A 20,168-nucleotide genomic window follows, 5' to 3' on the forward strand; every position below is an offset into this window, starting at 1 on the left:
TTAAAAAAGTATGAAACTAGGTAGGATCATTAGCATAATTATGTCCATAATACAATAGCTGCAGGAAGACATTTGCTAAAATTGAACATTTAAAGGTATTTTTTAAAAAAAGGAATGGAAGGTTTTTCCATTTATATATATGTATATTTCTTTTAATTTATATATATATAAATAAAATTAATAGTCCTTCTAAACATGTCATCATTACAGTCAATAGCAGATCCCTGAGAGATAGTCCCTGAAAACTCAGAAACAACAATGACAAGTATCTATGTTCACGGTTTTCATGTAGCAGCGTTTTGGAAATTTTTATTAAGTCATGTCAGAGATATAGAAGTAAGAGAAAATAATACATAAAGCTATTACTTTCAGATGACTTGATTATATTCTTGGAAATTCAAGGCATTCAGTTAAAAATAACAATATCTAGTATTCACAAAAGCTGAATCAGGGTAATAGTGTAAGTACTCAGAAGTAACTAGTACTCTGTATGTTCATGAAAATAAGAAATAAAAGATAATTTTAAGATGGTCCATTCAATAGACATATAATTCTCTTAAAAGCAGAAGAAATAAACATACGATGTATAAAAAAGCTGAGTAAATAAAACGGCAAGATTTTATTTGTATATATAGAAAAGTGGATCTGAATAAATGGCAAATCGTGACATATTAAGAAAAAAAATCTATGTAGGATAAAGTTGAATATGTGGGAAAATGTACTAAGTAACAAGAAAAGTGGTCCAAAAAACTGTTGAAATGTTTAAGTATCTTTCAGTATCTGGAGAAAATTATTTATGTAAAGTGCCAAGGATGAGAGCCAAGCTGAGAGGGAGCTGGATAAGAGATGAAGTGATAAGAAGAAAGCAGAAGACATATCCTTCACAGAAATTTGGCAATAGTGTGATGGAAAAAAGTACCTGTAAAGGGGCAAAGGGCCCAAGTTCCAGCCAAGTATTTATGAAGACAGAGGAGACCTATACCATCCAGCTGCACACTCTCTGCGTCTCCCACTTAAGACCCATGAGCATCTTCATGAAGGTTCATAAAGATGAAAACAGCCTTCAGAATAAGAAGAAATGGAGTGTGTGGCAGGTGCCATGGTGACTAGGAAGGCAAGCTCTACATCACAGATCGGGAGCACCCCACAGCCTCTTCTGTGCTGGATGCCCCATTCCCGAGTCCCATTCCACGACCACCCCCGGCACTCAGACTACGTAATGAAGTCCCCTCAGACCATCAACAGGGAATTTCATTACACAGTCTGGGTTTGATAAACAGACATCTGAGGCAATAAGTGCTCCTTCTGGATTCCCTTCCTTGGAATTTCCTCCTATGAATTACAAAGGAATTTTGACACTGTGGGTCTTCTTGTATGTCACACTGGCTGTCCCACATAGAATTTCAGTTTTTACTTTCCTGACAAATGTCAGTTGAATGCTCCTTTTGCTCAGTTTAAAAAGTACCTGCAAGACCACCACTTTTTCATCAAATGAAGAATGTGGGGAAACATTTTTAGTAATTTTTCTTGGGCAAGGTACCTAACATGTCTGAGTATCAGAATTAATGACTCATTCATTCAATCAATATTTATTGAAGACCTGCTCTGTGCTGGTCCCTGTGCTAGACCTTGAATAAACAATATTGAGCAAACAAGAAAAACTGGGGTAATTCCAGCTATTCTATGTCACATAATTATTGGGAGAATCAAATGAAATAAGGCATATGAAAGAATTTTGAAAGCCATAAGATATATACCATGGAGCAACTCCTTGTCTTGTGTTGTCCAATACAAGAGCAATTGGTCACATACAGCTCTTTACGTTTCAATTACTTAAAATTAAATAAAACAAAAACTTCAGTTCTTCAGGCATACTAGTCACAGCGCAGTTGCTACCTATGGCTAGTGGTTACCATATTGGGAGCACTGAAGTAGAAAGTTCCGATCATCCAGAAAGTTCTATGGAAGAACAATTTCCTAGAAGCTGAAAGCAGAACACAAGGGTGAGCATTTGCATGACATCAAAGGGAGAAGAACAAAAGCGATGCTGTGATGAAAACGTCTAGCAAACCACACGCTCAAAGGAAGATGGCTGGTGGTTCTTATAAGGTTATAAAACTACCACAAAGGGAAAACGTGGTCATGATCAAAGAGCAGTCAGAGGGAATCACTGAGTATTTGGTAAGTGTCAGGAATTAAAACCAAGTGCTTGATATCAGTATCAGATTAATCCAAAGACAGTCCCTTGAAGTAAGGAGTAGTATTTTCTCTCCTTGTCTATGAATAAACTGAGTCACTGTTAGGTTAAGGGACTTGACATAAGTCACAAAGCTATTTAATGATAAGCCTTTGGGCTAAAACTATACTAAAGGAAAAAAAATTTTCACCACATCAATGACAGCTAAGACATTGAATCAGTCTGTTTGGATTAGTTATTATATAAAAAAAAATGCTCCTTGAGGTAATGATGATTTATACACGTGCTCTTTTTACTTTTAGTTATTAATAATAATCTCACCACCATATTATCACCACCATGTCTCTACTTAAATTTTTGTCTTGCTTCCTTAGGAATGTTTCCTTTCTTCCCAGTCATTGCATCCCAGCACCCTTCCTTATCGACTAGGAGACACTCAAACACTCCAGCCTTCACTGATATGCTAAAGGTGCATAACGTGTTTTCTAGATCAGTCATTATAAGGCTAATTGTATAATGATTTAGTTTAATTGTATGTTTTTTTAATCAATCAATTGGAAAATTTACTATACTTCATGGGAGAATGTATATTAAGTACTCAGTAAACAAATAAAAATAATATATTTTGTGTCAATAATATACTAAGTGTTTGCCTAAAACTCACCATTAATAATTACATATTATGTCTTCATACTTTTTGAAGGCATAAGCTATAGACATTTATTCTATCTCTGATAAATGTTTTAGTCTTCTTACAAATCACCTGAAAAATGTGAGCTTTTTTCCCTTCTCAGTGAGATAGGAAATAGTAAGGATTGTTAAAAAGATACATGCTAGATAGTCTTGTATCCAAAAAAAGCCACCTCTCAGACTTTCTGATGTCTTCAGTGTTCTAAAGACCCAGTTTGAAGATCTAATTTTAAAACTGGCTCAAGAGATCCTATTCAAATGTTTGAGTCTGTTTTTACAGGATATCCTTGGCTAACTCTACTCTAAGAAATTTAACACAGTTGGACTGTATTCTTTTGGCTATGAAATACCTTTCACAGGAATGGCCATTAAGGTGGGGTTACAGTACGTGTGCAAAGTGGGTGGAACAGAGAATGCGTGTTACCCTCTCTTTATGCAAGATGTTCTTACATCAATCAAAGTATGTTTTTGGAAACAATCACATATTTTGCCTCTATACCTAGAAATATAAGGGATATTATCAATGGATTGAACACTGAGCACTTACGGTTTCCCCTTCCCTTTAGTTTTTCTGCTGTCTATCACATTTAAGTTGTTCTTTTTCAGCTTTACTTACTGGAGCTGGGGACCTAAGGTAAGGGACTTCATGACTGGTCTTATTAATTTTTCCTTTGTTATTGCCAAGAATTGAAGAAGACTAAAACAGATGACCTCCCTATTTGTACTGAAGGAGGGTTGGACATGGTACCTCTGTCACTTTCAACACCATCATTCTATCTCTGGACCAAAAGTTAGAAAAATCTGCAAAAGTAAGTAAATGGGCTCATGAGGACTACATTAATACTACTATCCTCTGACTTGCATAAAACTCACTTCTTATTTTAATCATGTCATAAATAAAACTTCAGGAGTCTATATTCACAGAGAATAAATTTGATTTCTTCTTTTAATCACAAATAAAATACTGGGGAATTTGGGATAAAATTCTGTATTTGCAAGATATTAGTTGGAAAAAGAAAATAATCATCAAGGAGGATTAAGGCTCCAAATTTAGACATATAGACACTGGAAAATTGAGAATTCCAAAATTCTCCGAGTGACTCAGGATACCAAAACCATATTTGTGATGCATTTAAGATTACAAATCATGAGGTAAGGTATACTTGAGTTACAAAGATAAAATTTATTTTTTCTGACATTAGTTCCATTTTAACCTTTTTTTTTTGCCATTTTGCATTTGACATCTTATCATTTTTCATCCCAAATTACATACATGAAAGGATAGAGGGTACAATTCTGACAAGAGCCCATTCAACAACCTCTTGATATATGTAGTTTCTGCAACCACAACAACATGGAACTACAATAATGTGAACCACAGAAATATGGCAGTTTGTGCTATGGGGACGATATTTGGAAAACAAAAGCATTCTTCTCTGCCTTTGTGCACAGATGACTCACTAACCATCCCCAAGCACTGGCTAGGAGGCCAGAAAGGGAAAGGAAAGAGGCTGCTGGACACTAGGATTGTTGCATCAAAAATATAAAGAGACTTAACATTCAACTTCTGGAGTCCAAATAAGCTTTGTCAAAATAAAAGAGATCTGTAGGGTAAGAGAAAAAGGGTTTTCTAAGTCCTCTTAGTTCTCACATAACAAACATATCAACATTAGGTCTAGTGACCAGAATACAGAGGGTTTTTACTTTTTTGTTTGTTTTCATTTATGTTTTCCTCCTATGAGACAAAGTCCTGGCCATCACAAGTCTTAATCGTGAAGCCAAGAGCAGTGAGGAAAAAACATTTAACTGGAGGAAGAAACAAGGCAAGCTTGGCCCTTTTGATCTTGGACTGCCTCTGGGACGAGGAAACAAATAGGAATGAGGAGACAGTGATTCCGATTTCTTCCCAGTGCCCTTCAAGGCCAAGTCTCAAAAGAGAAGGAACATGGTACCAAAACATATTGATCTCTGAGGACTTCCAAGGACCAAAGCCTGTTCGCCTGCTCTACTTGGGGACTCGGGAAGGAGAACACATCATTTGCCAGCATGTCAATCCAACTGCAGCCGAGGAAGCCATGATGCCCCTTGGTTCCTGTGCTGTAAGAACAGCAATATCTGAGTTTCCTGGGGAGCCTGTGGAAAAGGGCTGCTGACCAGCATCACCGCAGTTCCACAACTGGAGCTGCAGGTGGGCCACATGGGCTGGGGAAGCAGGGGTCCTAGCCAGAACTCAGGGTGTCTGGCTGCATCGGTGAGAGAGGGCTGGACTCAAGTTGAGAAAAACGGGCAGTGAGGGCCAGCAGAGCTAGCAGCAGCCACGCAGGCAAGGGCATGCCCAGTGAGGGCCACTTGGCCAGCCAGAGGTGCCCACGTACCAGTCAACGTGCAAAACTTCTGCTCGAAGTCAAAATGTGACGCAATCTACATTTAGGATAGCTGGACTCTTTTTCTCTCCTGCCTTTTTTTTTTCTTCATGAATATTTGTAAAGAATTAACTTGTGCTCCAGAGTCACCACTCTAGTAATAAAAGGAAGGTCCAGCTTAATAATTCCTACTGCTTAGAGCAAATTCTTGGATTCCCATTTCCTTGATTTCTATTCGGGATACAAAACTTGAAGTTAATTCAAGTTATTTGAGATGTTTTATCAAAGTTGCCATAAGGTCACAAAAGGAAAAAATGGAGAGGAGTGAAGGACTTGTGGACACTGTGACTTGAGGTCTGAGGCTCAATATAACTGGGCCATTTAACTAGGAAAGATAAAAAGTCCAAAAGAGTTGGGATTTCACTCAAGAATAAAAATCTGAGTGGTATTGTCCACTCAGATAATTTTGTCCAACATCAATGCTTATACATTTTAAATCTATTAAAATAACCCCAATGTATATCATAAATGTTCATTAATAATTTGTAGAAGTCTGAGATGACAGGATGTTAGAACACATCTTCCATAAATTTAAGAGGAAGAGTACTACTGAGTGACAGTGTTCAAAAAATGCCCAGGTGGACTCAGATGACAGTAACCCTGTAACAACTACAAATGCCTCTGCTGACTTTTCAAATGTTGTGTCATCACAGAACAGAGAAGGAGGTTGAAGAGACAGAAACAACATATCCAATCTGGTTAAATTAACTGTGCCTCCTTTAAACATAAATAGGCAGGTGCACCTGCACACCTAGCAGAGATTTCCCTAGGACTTCCCTCTAGACTCAAAAGCCAAGCCCAGGGCCATGGAATATGGAAGGAGAGTGTTTATTTGCATCAAATTTCTATATTGGCTTTAACTATGTATGTCATCCAAAACTGGGAATGAAGAAATTAAAAGGCTGTCCTAATACCTTAATTTCTTGTTACTAAAAGGCTCTTCAGTGGCATTTTATTAGCTGGGGCACAAGACATTGAAAGGATCTGCTTTCCCCATTCATTCATCTCACCCAAAGAGGCTTAGACACAGCTTGATAAAACTTGAAAACATGGAAACAGGACCTGCCAACATGCTAAAACAGAGGACTGAAGTTAGAGTGCAAAAAGTTTTAGTACCACATAGTCATTATTCTTAACATTTAAAGAGCACACAGCAATGTATAAAGCACTCTCCAGAGAAATAAAGCCTTCCACAGGTATTGTGTTAAAAATACTTACAATTAAAGACTGTCCTTTGGACAAGAATATACACAAAATCTTAGGATGCTTGGTATTATTCATCAGAGTTCTGAAATAATGAACAAATATCTCAGCACAGAATCAAAGAACAAGTTAACGTGGAATGGCATGTAAGTGGTTACAGCTGCTGTGAAAGATGAAAAACAAACAAAAACAAAATCCAATTTGAACCAATGCCTCTTTTCAAAGATTTTTTTTCCAGCTAAGTAGTAAGGTACTGGAAAGTGATATAGGAATATGCTGTATAATTGCGTATCTACTGTAAGCTTTATATTATCATGTACTGAAATGGCTCCAGTCATTCCTAAAATAAATCTTTCCATCCTATACAAAGTCTTACCTTCAAAACTTCCATTAAGGATTTTTAAATTTAGATATTTAGACTATCTGGATCACAGATGAAAATTGGAATACAATTTCTGGTGTTTAGAAAGAACAAGTATTCAGCTCCCTCTGCAAAACCATGTATTAAAGAAGCGTTTATTTTGGCCAGAGTATAGCCCTTACATTTCAGTTCATAGTCCTCATAATCTAATCTCAAACAATTTTCAAATAAAAATATTATTTTCTGTTCTATACTTATTTTCCCCATTGTTCCATTTCTCTTTAACATATATCACTAATCTCTACTTCATCTGTCTGAAAGTTGCCCCTCAGGGAGACAGGGATAAAAAGATCCCATAAAGAGAGGATATAGATACACACTACAGTATATAAATCAGATAAACAAGGTCCTACTATATAGCACAGGGAATGACATTTAATACCTTGTAACGGCCTATAATGAAAAAGAATATATAGGTGAAAATTAATCACTATGCTGTAAGCCAGAAATGAACAACATATTGTAAATCGACTATACTTCAATAAAAAAAAAAAAGAGGATTGAGAATAACACACCAGAATCCTCTGCAGGGATGCAAGAGCCCACACACACACAGGCAATACTTATTTGCAGAATACCAAATGAAGATGATCAGAGGCAAATAGCAGTGATCCTCATAAATAAATTTTATATTTAAAGTTAATCACCGATGATTTAGCAGGAAAAAGAAAATAAGCAATGACAAATACAAATAAAATCAACTTTACAGAAAACATCTTCTTTGAAAGTATCAATCATACTAGCTCAAAACAGAAACAATGATGCCAAAGATTACTTAACCTCCAGAAATAAAGTCCTTACACAAATGTTTCCTTCCCACTTATTAATGTGGAAGTTTATAAGATACATGTGTAAAGAACATAAGCACAGGCTTTAAAATGTTTTTAAACAGGCATGCTTGGCATGGGCAGAGTCAAAATGTACTTAGTATTTTACTAAAAATAGGGTCTATCCCTCATAAGCAAAAGCAGTGAATGAATAAAACCAAACATTGAGTATATTTTGATAATAGGATATATTTTATCTTCAGAAAGAGCAAACACATTTTAAATACAAACAAAGTTTTTTCTTGGTATGAACTGTTCTTTCATGAGTCAGTAATTGATACAGTTACTTCTAGCAGGCAATCATTGAAGAATCAATATCACCTCACACCAGTCAGAATGGTCATCATTAAAAAGCCCATAAATGATAAATGCTGGAGAGGGTGCGGAGAAAAGGGAACCCTCCTATACTGTTAGTGGGAATGTAGTTTGGTGCAGCTATTTTGGAAAACAGTATGGAGATTCCTCAAAAGACTAGACTTACCATATGATCCAGCAATCCCACTTCCGGGCATACATCCAGAGGGAACCTTAATTCAAAAAGATACTTGCACCCCAGTGTTCATAGCAGCACTATTTACAATAGCCAAGACATGGAAACAGCCTAAGTGTCCCTTGACAGATGACTGGATAAAGAAGATGTGGTATATTTATACAATAGAATACTACTCAGACATAAAAAAATTATAAAATAATGCCATTTGTAGCAACATAGATGGCTCTGGAGAATGTCATTCTAAGTGAAGTAAGCCAGAAAAAGAAAGAAAAATACCATATGATATCACTCATATGTGGAATCTAAAAACAAATAGAAATGAACTTATTTACAAAACAGAAACAGACTCACAGACATAGAAAACAAACCTATGGTTACTGCAGGGGAAGGGGGTGGGAAGGGATAAATTGGGAGTTTGAGATCTGCAGATACTAATGAAAATATACAAAATAGATAAACAACAAGTTCATACTGTATAGCACAAGGAACTATTTTCAATATCTTATAGTAACTCATGGTGAAAAAGAATATGAAAACAAATATATGTATGTCCATGTATGCCTTAAATATTGTGCTGTATAGCAGAAATTGACACAACATTCTAAATTGACTCAACTTCAATAAAAATATATATTAAAAAAAAGAATCAACATTTACCTAAGTTATCTAAATTAGCTTTAAACCCTAAGATAAATTAATTACTTTTGATTTCACTTCAATCACCCAGATATTATATCTGGAACCTCACAATTCTCTTTCTCCATTAATGCTGTACCAATAACTAAATAGTTAACCAATGACTCTGAATTCCCAATACAGTTTGTGTATTTCTATATTCAATACTTCATTAAAAATATCTCAGCAATGTTCTCCTACAGCAGTCTACCCAAGCAATAGAAATAAAAGCAAAAATAAACAAATGGGACCTAATTAAACGTAAAAGCTTTTGCACAGCAAAGGAAACCATAAGCAAAACAAAACAACAGCCTACAGAATGGGAGAAAACATTTGCAAAAGATGAGACAGTCAAGGGTTTAATTTCCAGAATATATAAACAGCTCATACAACTTAATAAGAAAAAAGCAAAACCGATCCAAAAAAAGGCAGAAGAACTAAATAAGCACTTCAAGACATACAAATGGCCAATAGGCACATGAAAAAATGCTCAGTATCGCTAATTATCAGAGAAATGCAAATTAAAACTACAATGAGGTATCACCGCACACCAGTCAGAATGGCCATCTTTCAAAAGTCCACAAAGAATAAATGCTGGAGAGGCTGTGGAGAAAAGGGAACTCTCCTATACTGTTGGTGGGAATGTAGTTTGGTGCAGCTATTTTGGAAAACAGTATGGAGATTCCTCAAAAGACTAAAAACAGACTTACCATATGATCCAGCAATCCCACTCCTGGACATATATCCAGAGGGAACCTTAATTCAAAAAGATACCTGCACCTCAGTGTTAACAGCAGCACTATTTGCAATAGCCAAGACATGAAACAATCTAAATGTCTGTCGACAGATGACTGGATAAAGAAGATGTGGTATATTTATACAATGGAATACTACTCAGACATAAAAAAATTATAAAATAATGCCATTTGTAGCAACATAGATGGCTCTGGAGAATGTTATTCTAAGTGAATTAAGCCATAAAGAGAAAGAAAAATACCATATGATGTCACTCATATGTGGAATCTAAAAAAAAAAAAGACAAATGAACTTATTTACAAAACAGAAACAGACTCACAGACATAGAAAACAAACTTATGGCTAGGGGGAAGGGGGTGGGAAGGAATAAATTGGGAGTTCAAAATTTGCAGATACTGACTGGTATATATAAAGTAGATACACAAGTTTATACTGTTTAGCACAGGGAACTATAGTTGATATCTTGTAGAAGCTTATGGTGAAAAAAATATGAAAATGAATATATGTATATTCATGTATGACTGAAGCATTATGCTGTACACCAGAAACTGACACAATATTGTAAACTGACTATACTTTAATTTAAAAAACACAAAAAATTTCATTAAAAAATATGGAGTTACATTCTATAACACTTCAATTCTGGTCTGTATAAAAACTCCTTTTGTTGTATCCATCCATGAAGAGATAGAACAGGCCCAGTAAGACATGTTAATAAAGGAAATAAAGTATCATTATCCTTTATGTTTCACATCTGAAGGTCTTTACACTTCACTCTGCTTCTTGATTATTTTATATAGTAATTTAATTTTCAATTGCCTTATTTTGTCAATAATTATTATAAATACCAAGATAATGAAATATACAAAACCAACCTGAAAAGGAATTCCATAAATATGATTGGTATTTCCATATGAATCCAATGATAGTAGCCTTGACAAATAGCTGACCTTTAGATTACATAACTAAACTACGCTGCTGTGAAACATTTATCATTTAACACCCACCTAGAAGAATTTTGCTATTTGACAGATCTTAATGATTTAGTAATGTTCTGTTTCAAGCTTCATTTAATAAGAAAACATCTGCTAAAATTGATCTCTCTCGGATTTTTTTTTTGTGGGTTACAATGCCCACCCATGTTTCTCTTTGATTAGGGCATAGGTCATGAGAACTTCCAAATACAAAGGATTATATTACCTGCTGATGTGTCTACAGATTCAGGGCAGGACTCTATGCCTAGGAAGTTCCTAGTGTCAATAACGTGAGGAATAGTCTTCCCATTATTCTAATTTTGCTTCATGGCTTCATTCCCTGGCAACCAGGAGCAACTCCCAAATCATTTCTGACTTGTACATGTTTCCCACCTGGGACAAAGACACTCCTTCACAGCACCATGACAACCACACCAGCAACACAAGCACTTGGGTTCGTGCAGGAAAATGAAAATCCTGAAAGGAAGCTAGGAGATAAAGGCTTACTATTCCTTGTTTCCCACTGGTAGGAAGTAATTACAAAAATTACTTTAACACAAAGCTTTTGGTGAATGAATAGTTTGTAATTTGAAGGGAGAAGCCTAAGGGCCTAGGGATTAAATAAAAAAATATGAAAAGCTGCATGATGTCATACAAGCACAGACCCCTCCCTGCCCCGAAAAGAGACTGCCTAAAGCAAACTTCTTGTTGATGATAATGTAGACATTCTTCAGAGATGGTCAGAAGTATATTTTGGTTTTTATCTGAGTTTAGATCGATGACTGATTCAACAGCGGAGGTGAACTTTAGGACCCTTTAATAGTTTATTAGCTATGTTGTTACCAAGTAATATTTCAAATCAGTAAAATATAAAATAATTTTGTCCCACCTAAAGATGCCAGAATGGAAGTGGTTTCCATACTCCCAACGCAGAAATCAGAAAAAGAACTAAATTCAATTCTCCCCCATGACGAAGTAGACAAGTTTCTTTATCATAAGCATGCCAAGTTTATATTTGTTGCTTAATGAAAAGGATGGTGTTCCTTTGCCAGAACCTGGCAGTGCTATGTGTTATGAATACCTGCCAGTTCTGCACTGGAAGAGATTATATTGCCAAATGTAAAACTGCTTTAGGTCTTATTCTTAAAAGAGTAATTCTATGGCAGAGCACTGTATCTGTAATTTTACAAGTTCAATATATTTTTAAACAGCTATTTAATATGTTTCCCCATTTCAAAAACAATACAACTTCCTACTAAGGGTCAAGGAAAGAAAATCTGTACAATATATGGGAATGGTTGAGGCTTTTTTATTGTTGTTGAGTTATATTATATAATACATAATCTCAACAGGTTCAAAGCTGTGACTTTTATTGGAAACCTAGCTAAATATTCTTAAAGATCAGGAATCAAAATAGATGTTTGCATTCAGTCAAGTGGATTAACTTAGGGTTCTTAAGTACGGTAGAAGAACAATTTTTGTTTTACTTTATTTTTTTAAGGATATAATGCCTTCTCTCCTATAGTGATAGGTAGCAAACATATTTCATGGGCTCCCAAACTTGTGCAATGTTCAATTTCTGATTCTCACTGATACAGAGTTGGGAATGAGAGAGTAGAAGGCAAGCAGAGACATTCTAAGCATCCATGAGACAATAGCTGGCACCTAATTCCCCAGATAACCTCTAAACATCCCTACCACGACAGGTATGTAAGGACATTCTTTGCAGTGACTTGGGGACATGAGTATGAAAATATGTTATGCATTTCTTTAGTTCATTTGCTGTCCATTGGCTCTTTTAACTTAATATATCCAAAATTATACCCACTTGTCATCTTTCATCAAGACTATTTCTACTTCCTATTTGAAATATTCGAATTCTCTAGTCTTCCAAATTAGCAATCTGAGTCAGCCTTGATTATTCTTTCTCTCTCTCCCACCAATATCTACTCCATCAAATAACCCTGTCAGTTTTACATCAGTCTCAATCAATTTGGCCCTTCTCTCCATCTCACCTAGTTCGGATCATAATTGGCTTTAATTTAGAGCACTTGCAACAAATTACAGACCTCAAGTGAATGACAGTTCTGAATTGCTAAGCTGACAAAACAAGAAATGTGATGAGGCAATCACTGTGACAACTAACAAAATACAGCAGAGCACTGATTTACAGGGACTCTGCTGATGAAACTGTGGGGTTATAAGTGCCTTTGATTATTGTTAAAACGCCTCCTGATGACTTTCTGGCAGAGAAATTTATGAAGACCATGACTCTCAAATATCTCTCTTTCTAACAAAGTCTAGTCTTATGTATTTTATTCCTTTTCCTATAATTCTTTGAAGAGAGACCTCATGTCTCCTCAATTAATAACCTATGTTGATCCCAATAAAGAAGCACTATTTCATATGGTACTGCAGTTTTAATTCATAAATCAATGTACCTTTCTAATCCTAGATCTAGTGAATTCTACATTTTAGAATTATGGAATAAATTATAGAAATATATTCTTAACTTTAACTTGGAAAATGGTTAGTCCCTGGAAAAGCTTGGCTCACAGTCCTGTAACCAAGAAGTTAAAAGGAGAATCTAAAAGTTATTGTATGGTACTTCAAGTTCTGAATCTGAATCTCTTTCTACCTTACGAAGATATTTACACTTTTAAAATCTTTTAAAATACATAGTCATAATTTAAGACTCTCTAAAAGAGGTAAATCGATATCACCAGAAAATCAGTTCTATCAGAACTGCGTAAGTAAGGAAATAAAAATTGTTAACCTCATACTAGAGTTTACATGGAATATTCTAAGAGAACTGAATGGTTCCATTTTGGTTCAAGTTTTAAAGTAACTGAGAGTTAACAAAGGAACCCCTTTTGCTTTGACCCATGACCGTTGAAAACCTTTCCAAAGTATATTACTCTAGGTTGTGACCTACCTTTACTATAAAGTAACCTATTTGCAGTTGAAAAACTCAAACAGCCTTCAGAGTCTGCATTCTTTAAAATTACACATATAACCTGAGTATATTGGTATTGATGTTACTGGAATTTATATTTTTAATAATTTCCTAAAGTAATGTGCCAAATTATCTTAATTCCATCCTATTCTCTTAAATTTATACACCTTGACTTCTAAATTATTTCCCCTAGTCTAGCACCTAAAATATAATAGATATTAAACAATAGTTTTTGCAATTTTCTTATTTCAAGAAAAAATTAATCTTCTCCCCTATTAATACCAAGCTACTGATAGTTATAGAAATACTTTCAGAGATTGAAATGGAGCAGTAGGGTACAGTTTGGTGAAACTAGACTAGGACAGGTGGAGTGAATGGAAGGACAGTCATAGAGACTGATCTGATTTCCAGTCCTCCAAGACCATTCCATAACATGCAGGCTATGCTTTCCTAAAAGACATCTGACCATTTCCTCAAAAGAGGTATTAGATATTATTAACACATGACAATCAAGACTATAGGAAAAGTACTGTATCTTACTATCCTTTGATCTAACCAGTCTTCTGATTTAGAGTGACATTTTTAAAACATGAAATATTTATAAATGAGAATTAATGGTAATATATTCACAACATCAGGGCAGGCAATATCTAACTATTCAACTTTAACAAAACTCCTAACATACAAATCTTTTGCACAAAATAATTAATATGAATAATACAATAATACCAGCTAGCATTAACTAGGCACCTTTTATTGTTGAGGGCTACCTTCAGGAATTTACATATATTATTTCTAATTCTGATTACAATTGTGCAATGTATTTTTATTCTCTAATCACACATAGAGGAAAGGAGGCTCAAAAAGGTTAACTACTAATCTAAGGTAACAGAACAACTTGAGGTTGTAAAGCTGTTACTCACACCGGTCTATCTAACGGCAAAGTGTGTTTTCATTCTATTACACCACAGTGACCCTCTGGGATAGGCACATGTTTCATACCTCTGCATCTATTAATATAATCCTGTTGTTTCAAATCAGAAATTTTTCAAAAACTTTTCAGGCAATATTAATTTTAAATTTATTTTAAACTATACTATCCTGTTAGTACAACACAGTAAGAGAAGCTGGTGGCATCTGAAAATTAGACTAATAACCAGGTAACAACTCTCAAAAGACATCATTAATCTAGAAGACAGATGGCCACTAAATTAAGAAGATTATTTGTATCCCTGATATTTCCTTAGGGGAAATTTCCATTGCCTTTAATTCAGAAAGTTGGCTGGGCAAAAGAAAGTACAGTTGACCATTAAGCAACACAGGTTTGAACTGCTCGAGTCCATTTATACATGAATTTTTTCTATGCTAAACATGATCCGCTGATCCATGGTTGGTTGAATCCGGGGTTAAATGAATCTGTGGATACAGAACCTCGGATATGGAGGACCTGTGTATGTTAAGAGGCAGACTATAGATTATACTTGGATTTTTTACTACAAGGAGGGTTGTTACCCCAACCCCAACACTGTTCGAAGATCAACTGTATGGACTTTTTGAGATTTGGTTTAAAAAAAAAATAGATTTCCAAATTTCCTTTTTTCTCCATAAAGGGAACTTCTATACCCAATTTATAAAAACATCTCTAATGCCAAGTTGCTTTCAGATTTCATTAAAACAAAAAAACCCCCCAAAATAGAATATCTAATATGCCATAATTTACTTGACTTTAGCAGTCCAGCCTACCTTGTAATAAAATTTGACAGAATCGTTCAACTCATGTGTCTCTTCTACATTGTAAAAAGCTTTGCAAAATAGACAAATAGCATTCTTAATTTCAAATGTATCTATCATGCTGGTCTTACAAAATATAATTCTTTGCCATATCTCATTTTAAAAGTTTTAAAATAATATTGATAATGGATAATTTAGATACTTCTGAAAGACACAAATATTTTCAAATTTTAACATGTTAGAGAAAAGATAGTTTTAATGTGAAACTTTAAAAGAGATCATAAGTAACAAACATTTGGGGATACAATAAAGCACTGAAATAAAATAATGCCTATAACATAGTCCTCCATGCATTTTAAAATAGGCAAGCCATATTTCATGATTTATAGATATAAACTTCTTTCGCTATCTCCACATTATAGAAGAGCACATGACAATCACATTCTCTTAATTGATGGGAGAGTGTTTGCCATGGTGTCTTAAAATCATAGTTAATTATTAAGCCTTGTCAAAGATGCCTACCTCTGTAGTGGAAGTCTTGGGACATGTCTACGGGAGCCCGTTCTACTGCTGATCTCTTGTAGACAACGTGAATCCTTCCTTTTTCTTCTTCCATCTGCTTACCTCTTTCCAAGGGTTCAATGAAATACTCATCATTATCACTTTTTATCATTCCAGCCTAAAGAAAGCATAAAATGTGTTAATTTTAAGAGAAATACCTATCATCTCTAGCTCACAAGTTCCCTTTTAAGTGGCAAGAATACAGTTTTTGAAAGCTGGTGGTTTTTCTTTCCACTTTTGGTTGTAAATTTAAAGTGGTTAAGTGACTACTAAATATCAGTTACTCAGATAAAGTAGAAATTCATATATGGTAGGAATAAAAAATTCACATAAGATAGAATAAGAATGTCATACAGGGTAAGAATAAGAAAATCATACAATCTATATATTCCATTAGACTGTAAAAGAACTACATTTATATGTTCTGCTTGGTATTTTATCTCTAAAAATATTATGGGGCACATAAATTCAAGAAACAACTCTAATTTCCCATAATAACCCATTGTGGAGCTGCTGTCCATGAAGGTGAAGTATTTTTTTTAAACTCATCTACATATCTATGCTATCCCACTACAGTGTAAGAGGAATGAGTTCCATGGTACACTCAGTACACAAGGTTATTTCTGTCTTTTAGTAGTCTCTTAAGTTTCACTGGAAACCCCACATTTCTAATATGTATTTATTTTAAGAACGAATTCACATTTGTCCCATATTAATCTAATTTCATGATTTTATATATTTTTTCCCTCCTCAAGCCTCATCCTTTTGATTGAAAATGTTATTTTATATTCAATTCCTTCCTTCTACCTCTTGAGTGTTTTTTCTGACTCTTTCATCTTTTGTTTATTTAGAAAACACCAGAACTATACTGTTGAGTACTATAGGTAAAGAGAAATGAAATGATGGTTTTGTCTGAAATTTATTCTTCCTTAAGTAGCAAGTCCACATTGCAGTCAAATAGTTATAGCTCATATTCCTAGTGTAAAGGTCATATATTAATATGTGCTATTCATTTAAACAGCAGTACACTTTTTGAAAACAGAATTGAAGAAATAATGTATTAATGTAGAATTGTAGTTATTTTGAAAATATGTATCACACCCAAGGCATATTTTCTTCTGAGGCCCTTATTCTATATTTTCAAATATAAGGTCACTGGCTCTCACAGTACACAGGCAACGGGGGAGGGGGAGTGATTCCCACCCCTTCTAACCATTGGTCTAATGGCTCTACTGTTCTGTGTCAAGCAGCACAGACGTGGAAGGTAGGTATGTTTTGCCAAACAGCACTTGTTTTTAGCAAATGTGCCTACAACTATAGCTTTTGTGATGCATTTGAATCTGGCCCCTCATTTTCAATCTGATTTCTCCCACCAGATACACTCTGTCCCTTTCTTCCCCTAGGTAAGCCTCACAGGGAATGGTGTCTCCATGTGCCATCTCTACACCTACCTAAATGTTGTGCATATGCAAACAGCCCTTGAACTTATGTGATCATGTCTTACAAAGAAACACCACTACAGCTCCTTCACAATGTTTAGTTTCTACCCTCTTGAACAAACTTCTAGCCTTCATTAAAAAGAACGCTGAGCTAGTGGGCATTCCATAGTAATGCTGATCTTCCAGACACAACTCCAATAAATTATAATTATTTTGAAAATATGTATCACATCCAAGGCATATAAATCCAGTATTTGGAGTTGTGTTTTCATCTGGTCAAATTTCCAACATTTTTCTCATGCTTTTCAATTGTCATTTTAATCTCTTTAGCATTAGTGTCATATTCCATATCTCTTTTTACCAGTAATTTTCAACATCACCTATTTGCCCTGCTCAGGCATGAATGGGTTAATAATGTTCATAAAACATACCCAAGCTAAGCATAAACACAGCAAACATATAACAAGTTAACTAGCAGTACCACATCCAAGGCTTAACTGTCCAGCCTCATTACTAACGCCATCTGTTGGTGGGAGGCAGTGTTAACTGGCTTTATCATGGAAACACAGGCCTGTTGTATATCTAAGTTTATATATTGAAGTTTATCAGTATTCATCTTTTTTCTAGTCTTTTCTTTGCCCCAAATCTATTCAGGCACCGTGTTCTGTAAAGTCTCTTGCATTCTTCTTTCATCCTTCTCTTTCCACTGCCATTTCCTTAGTTACAGACCTCATCACTGCTCATCTGGATGACACTTTTACCTACTGTCGTGAGACTGCCCGTAGATCATGATTCTCCCAGATGAGTGCCTAACCCTGGGTGGAAACAGTGGTCACCAAAGCAGCCAGCAACCTCTGGGCAACAGGCAATGGCTACTGGGGACACTTGAAAGTCATGGGGAGGGGAGTAAGGATTAGCCCACATGCTATTAAACTTTTCTACATATCTTCTATTGCAAACATTCAAATCCCAGGCCCCATGATGTTACTTTCCCCACCAGGTCACAGGTAAAATTTAACACAGCAAATCCTCCTTCTTAGAAGGCAATGGAAATTTAAGCGAGGCTGAGGGAGTATCAACAGTAAGACAAAAGCTGGGTCACATAACCTCCAATAACTCCATGGACAGGAAATCTGAGAGCCTACCCTCTTATTCATCAATCTAAGCAAAGTTTAATGAAAAGAGTACCTTATCTAAAGCCTGTACTAGATATCTCAGTAAAATAAAACATTCTCAAAGACATGGTTCATTTACCCTCCAGTTGAGGGCAATCTAGTCAAATAAATGAAATATATGCCTGAAGGTATTCAGTGAGGTATGTTATGGGAAGTCTAGAAAGCAAGCAGTTGGTTGAAAATCAAATCAAGTGAGCATCTTTCCCCACAAGCTTAACACACATAGCAAACAGTCCACAGGAGCTGCTGATTCTCCATCCAAAATTATCTAAAATCTATTTCAACTGAAATCACTCTAGTCCCTATGGGAATTTCACTTCGGCCACTGCTATTGTTCAGTCTCACATTTCCACATAGCACACTATTTTCGAAAAACTAGAATGTGGTAATAAATGGACTGAACACATAACAGCTCAAATAATCTTTCTTGCTCACATAAAAGCTCAGCATGGTTCTAAGTCAGCTGGGGGAGGGCTCTGCTCCACACAGCCATGCAGGTGTCTAGGCTGATAGTGGCTCTGCCATCTCCAAACGGGATCCCAAGGACACCCAGTCAGAAGGAACGACAGCACAAGGAAGCCCACGTGGGAGGTTTCTACGAGCTGGTCCAGGTCGTTTCCACCCCCACCACTTACTTGCACAGGGAGGGCACAGTCACATGGCTGGCTCACAGCCAACTGCAAAGACAGCCAGGAAATGGAATCTGGCTGTATGCCCGGGGAGAAAGACAAATGGATTCTGAGGAACAGATGGCAGTCTCAACCTCAATAAGGTGGTGTCACTCTGTCACTTACCACACTTCAGTTGCTTCCCATTGCACTTAAAGTGACACCCTCCACCATGGACTTCAAGGCCTGCATCACCTGCCCTGCCTGTCATGCTCAAGCTTCGCCACTCCCCCTGCACTTACTGCACCCCAGACTGCTGGGCCTTTGCTCAGTTCTGGTTTTCTTTTGATAGTCCCAAGCTCTTTACAGCCCCAGGCTTTTGAAATGCCAATGGCTCTGCTTAGAAGGCTCCTTCTCCACCATGCCACACTTCCCCTAGCTGGCAACTTTTCATTCTCCAGGTCTTAGCATATATATCGTTTCCTTAGAAATGATCTTCTGACTTCCTCATTCCCACATAGATTAGGTGCCCCCATCTGAATTAGGGCCCATCTTAACAATCATTCTGACTCAGAGCAATGTGTTTTCTCTCACGGCCCTTAACACAAGTCCCAGGTTGCCTTACCTAAATGTTACCTTTATTATTCTGTCTCCCCCTGGCACTGTCAGGTCCTGAGAAGGACTAGTGTCTCTTCACTCCCCTTTGTCTCCTTAAGTGCCAGCACAATCACTGCATAAAATATGCCTTCAATACATATTTGATGAAAAATGACATGAATAAGTGGTAAGGGGTGGAGGGAGAAGCACTTTTAGAGGCTGTGATGATCTTCAAAAGGTGGGAGGACTGCCACGCTGGTGGTGTGAGAGGAGGCATTAGACGTGAGACAGCTCAGGCCTGAGCAAAGGCTGTCCAGTGCAAAAGCCCAAGATACGCTTGAGGATAGTGGGTAACCAATTCATTCAGAGCAGAGTGTGCACAGGGAAGTTCTGGAAAATAAGGGCATGGAGGACTTGTGTCACCTTGCATCTGAATTTTAAT

General features: G+C 36.2%; 1 protein-coding gene across 15 annotated transcripts in view; it reads right to left on the reverse strand.

Moving 5' to 3' along the window:
- Positions 1-20,168, reverse strand: part of ADAMTS3 (ADAM metallopeptidase with thrombospondin type 1 motif 3) — a 486,980-nt gene that overhangs the window by 121,084 nt on the left and 345,728 nt on the right. For all 15 annotated transcript variants that reach the window (XM_072941169.1, XM_072941192.1, XM_072941176.1 and 12 more), the window contains one exon: positions 15,869-16,025. In XM_072941169.1, coding sequence (XP_072797270.1) covers positions 15,869-16,025 — 157 coding nt within the window. The remainder of the gene's footprint in view (positions 1-15,868; positions 16,026-20,168) is intronic.

The sequence above is a fragment of the Vicugna pacos genome, chromosome 2, assembly GCF_048564905.1.
Source record: "Vicugna pacos chromosome 2, VicPac4, whole genome shotgun sequence".
Classification (NCBI taxonomy): Eukaryota; Metazoa; Chordata; class Mammalia; order Artiodactyla; family Camelidae; genus Vicugna; species Vicugna pacos.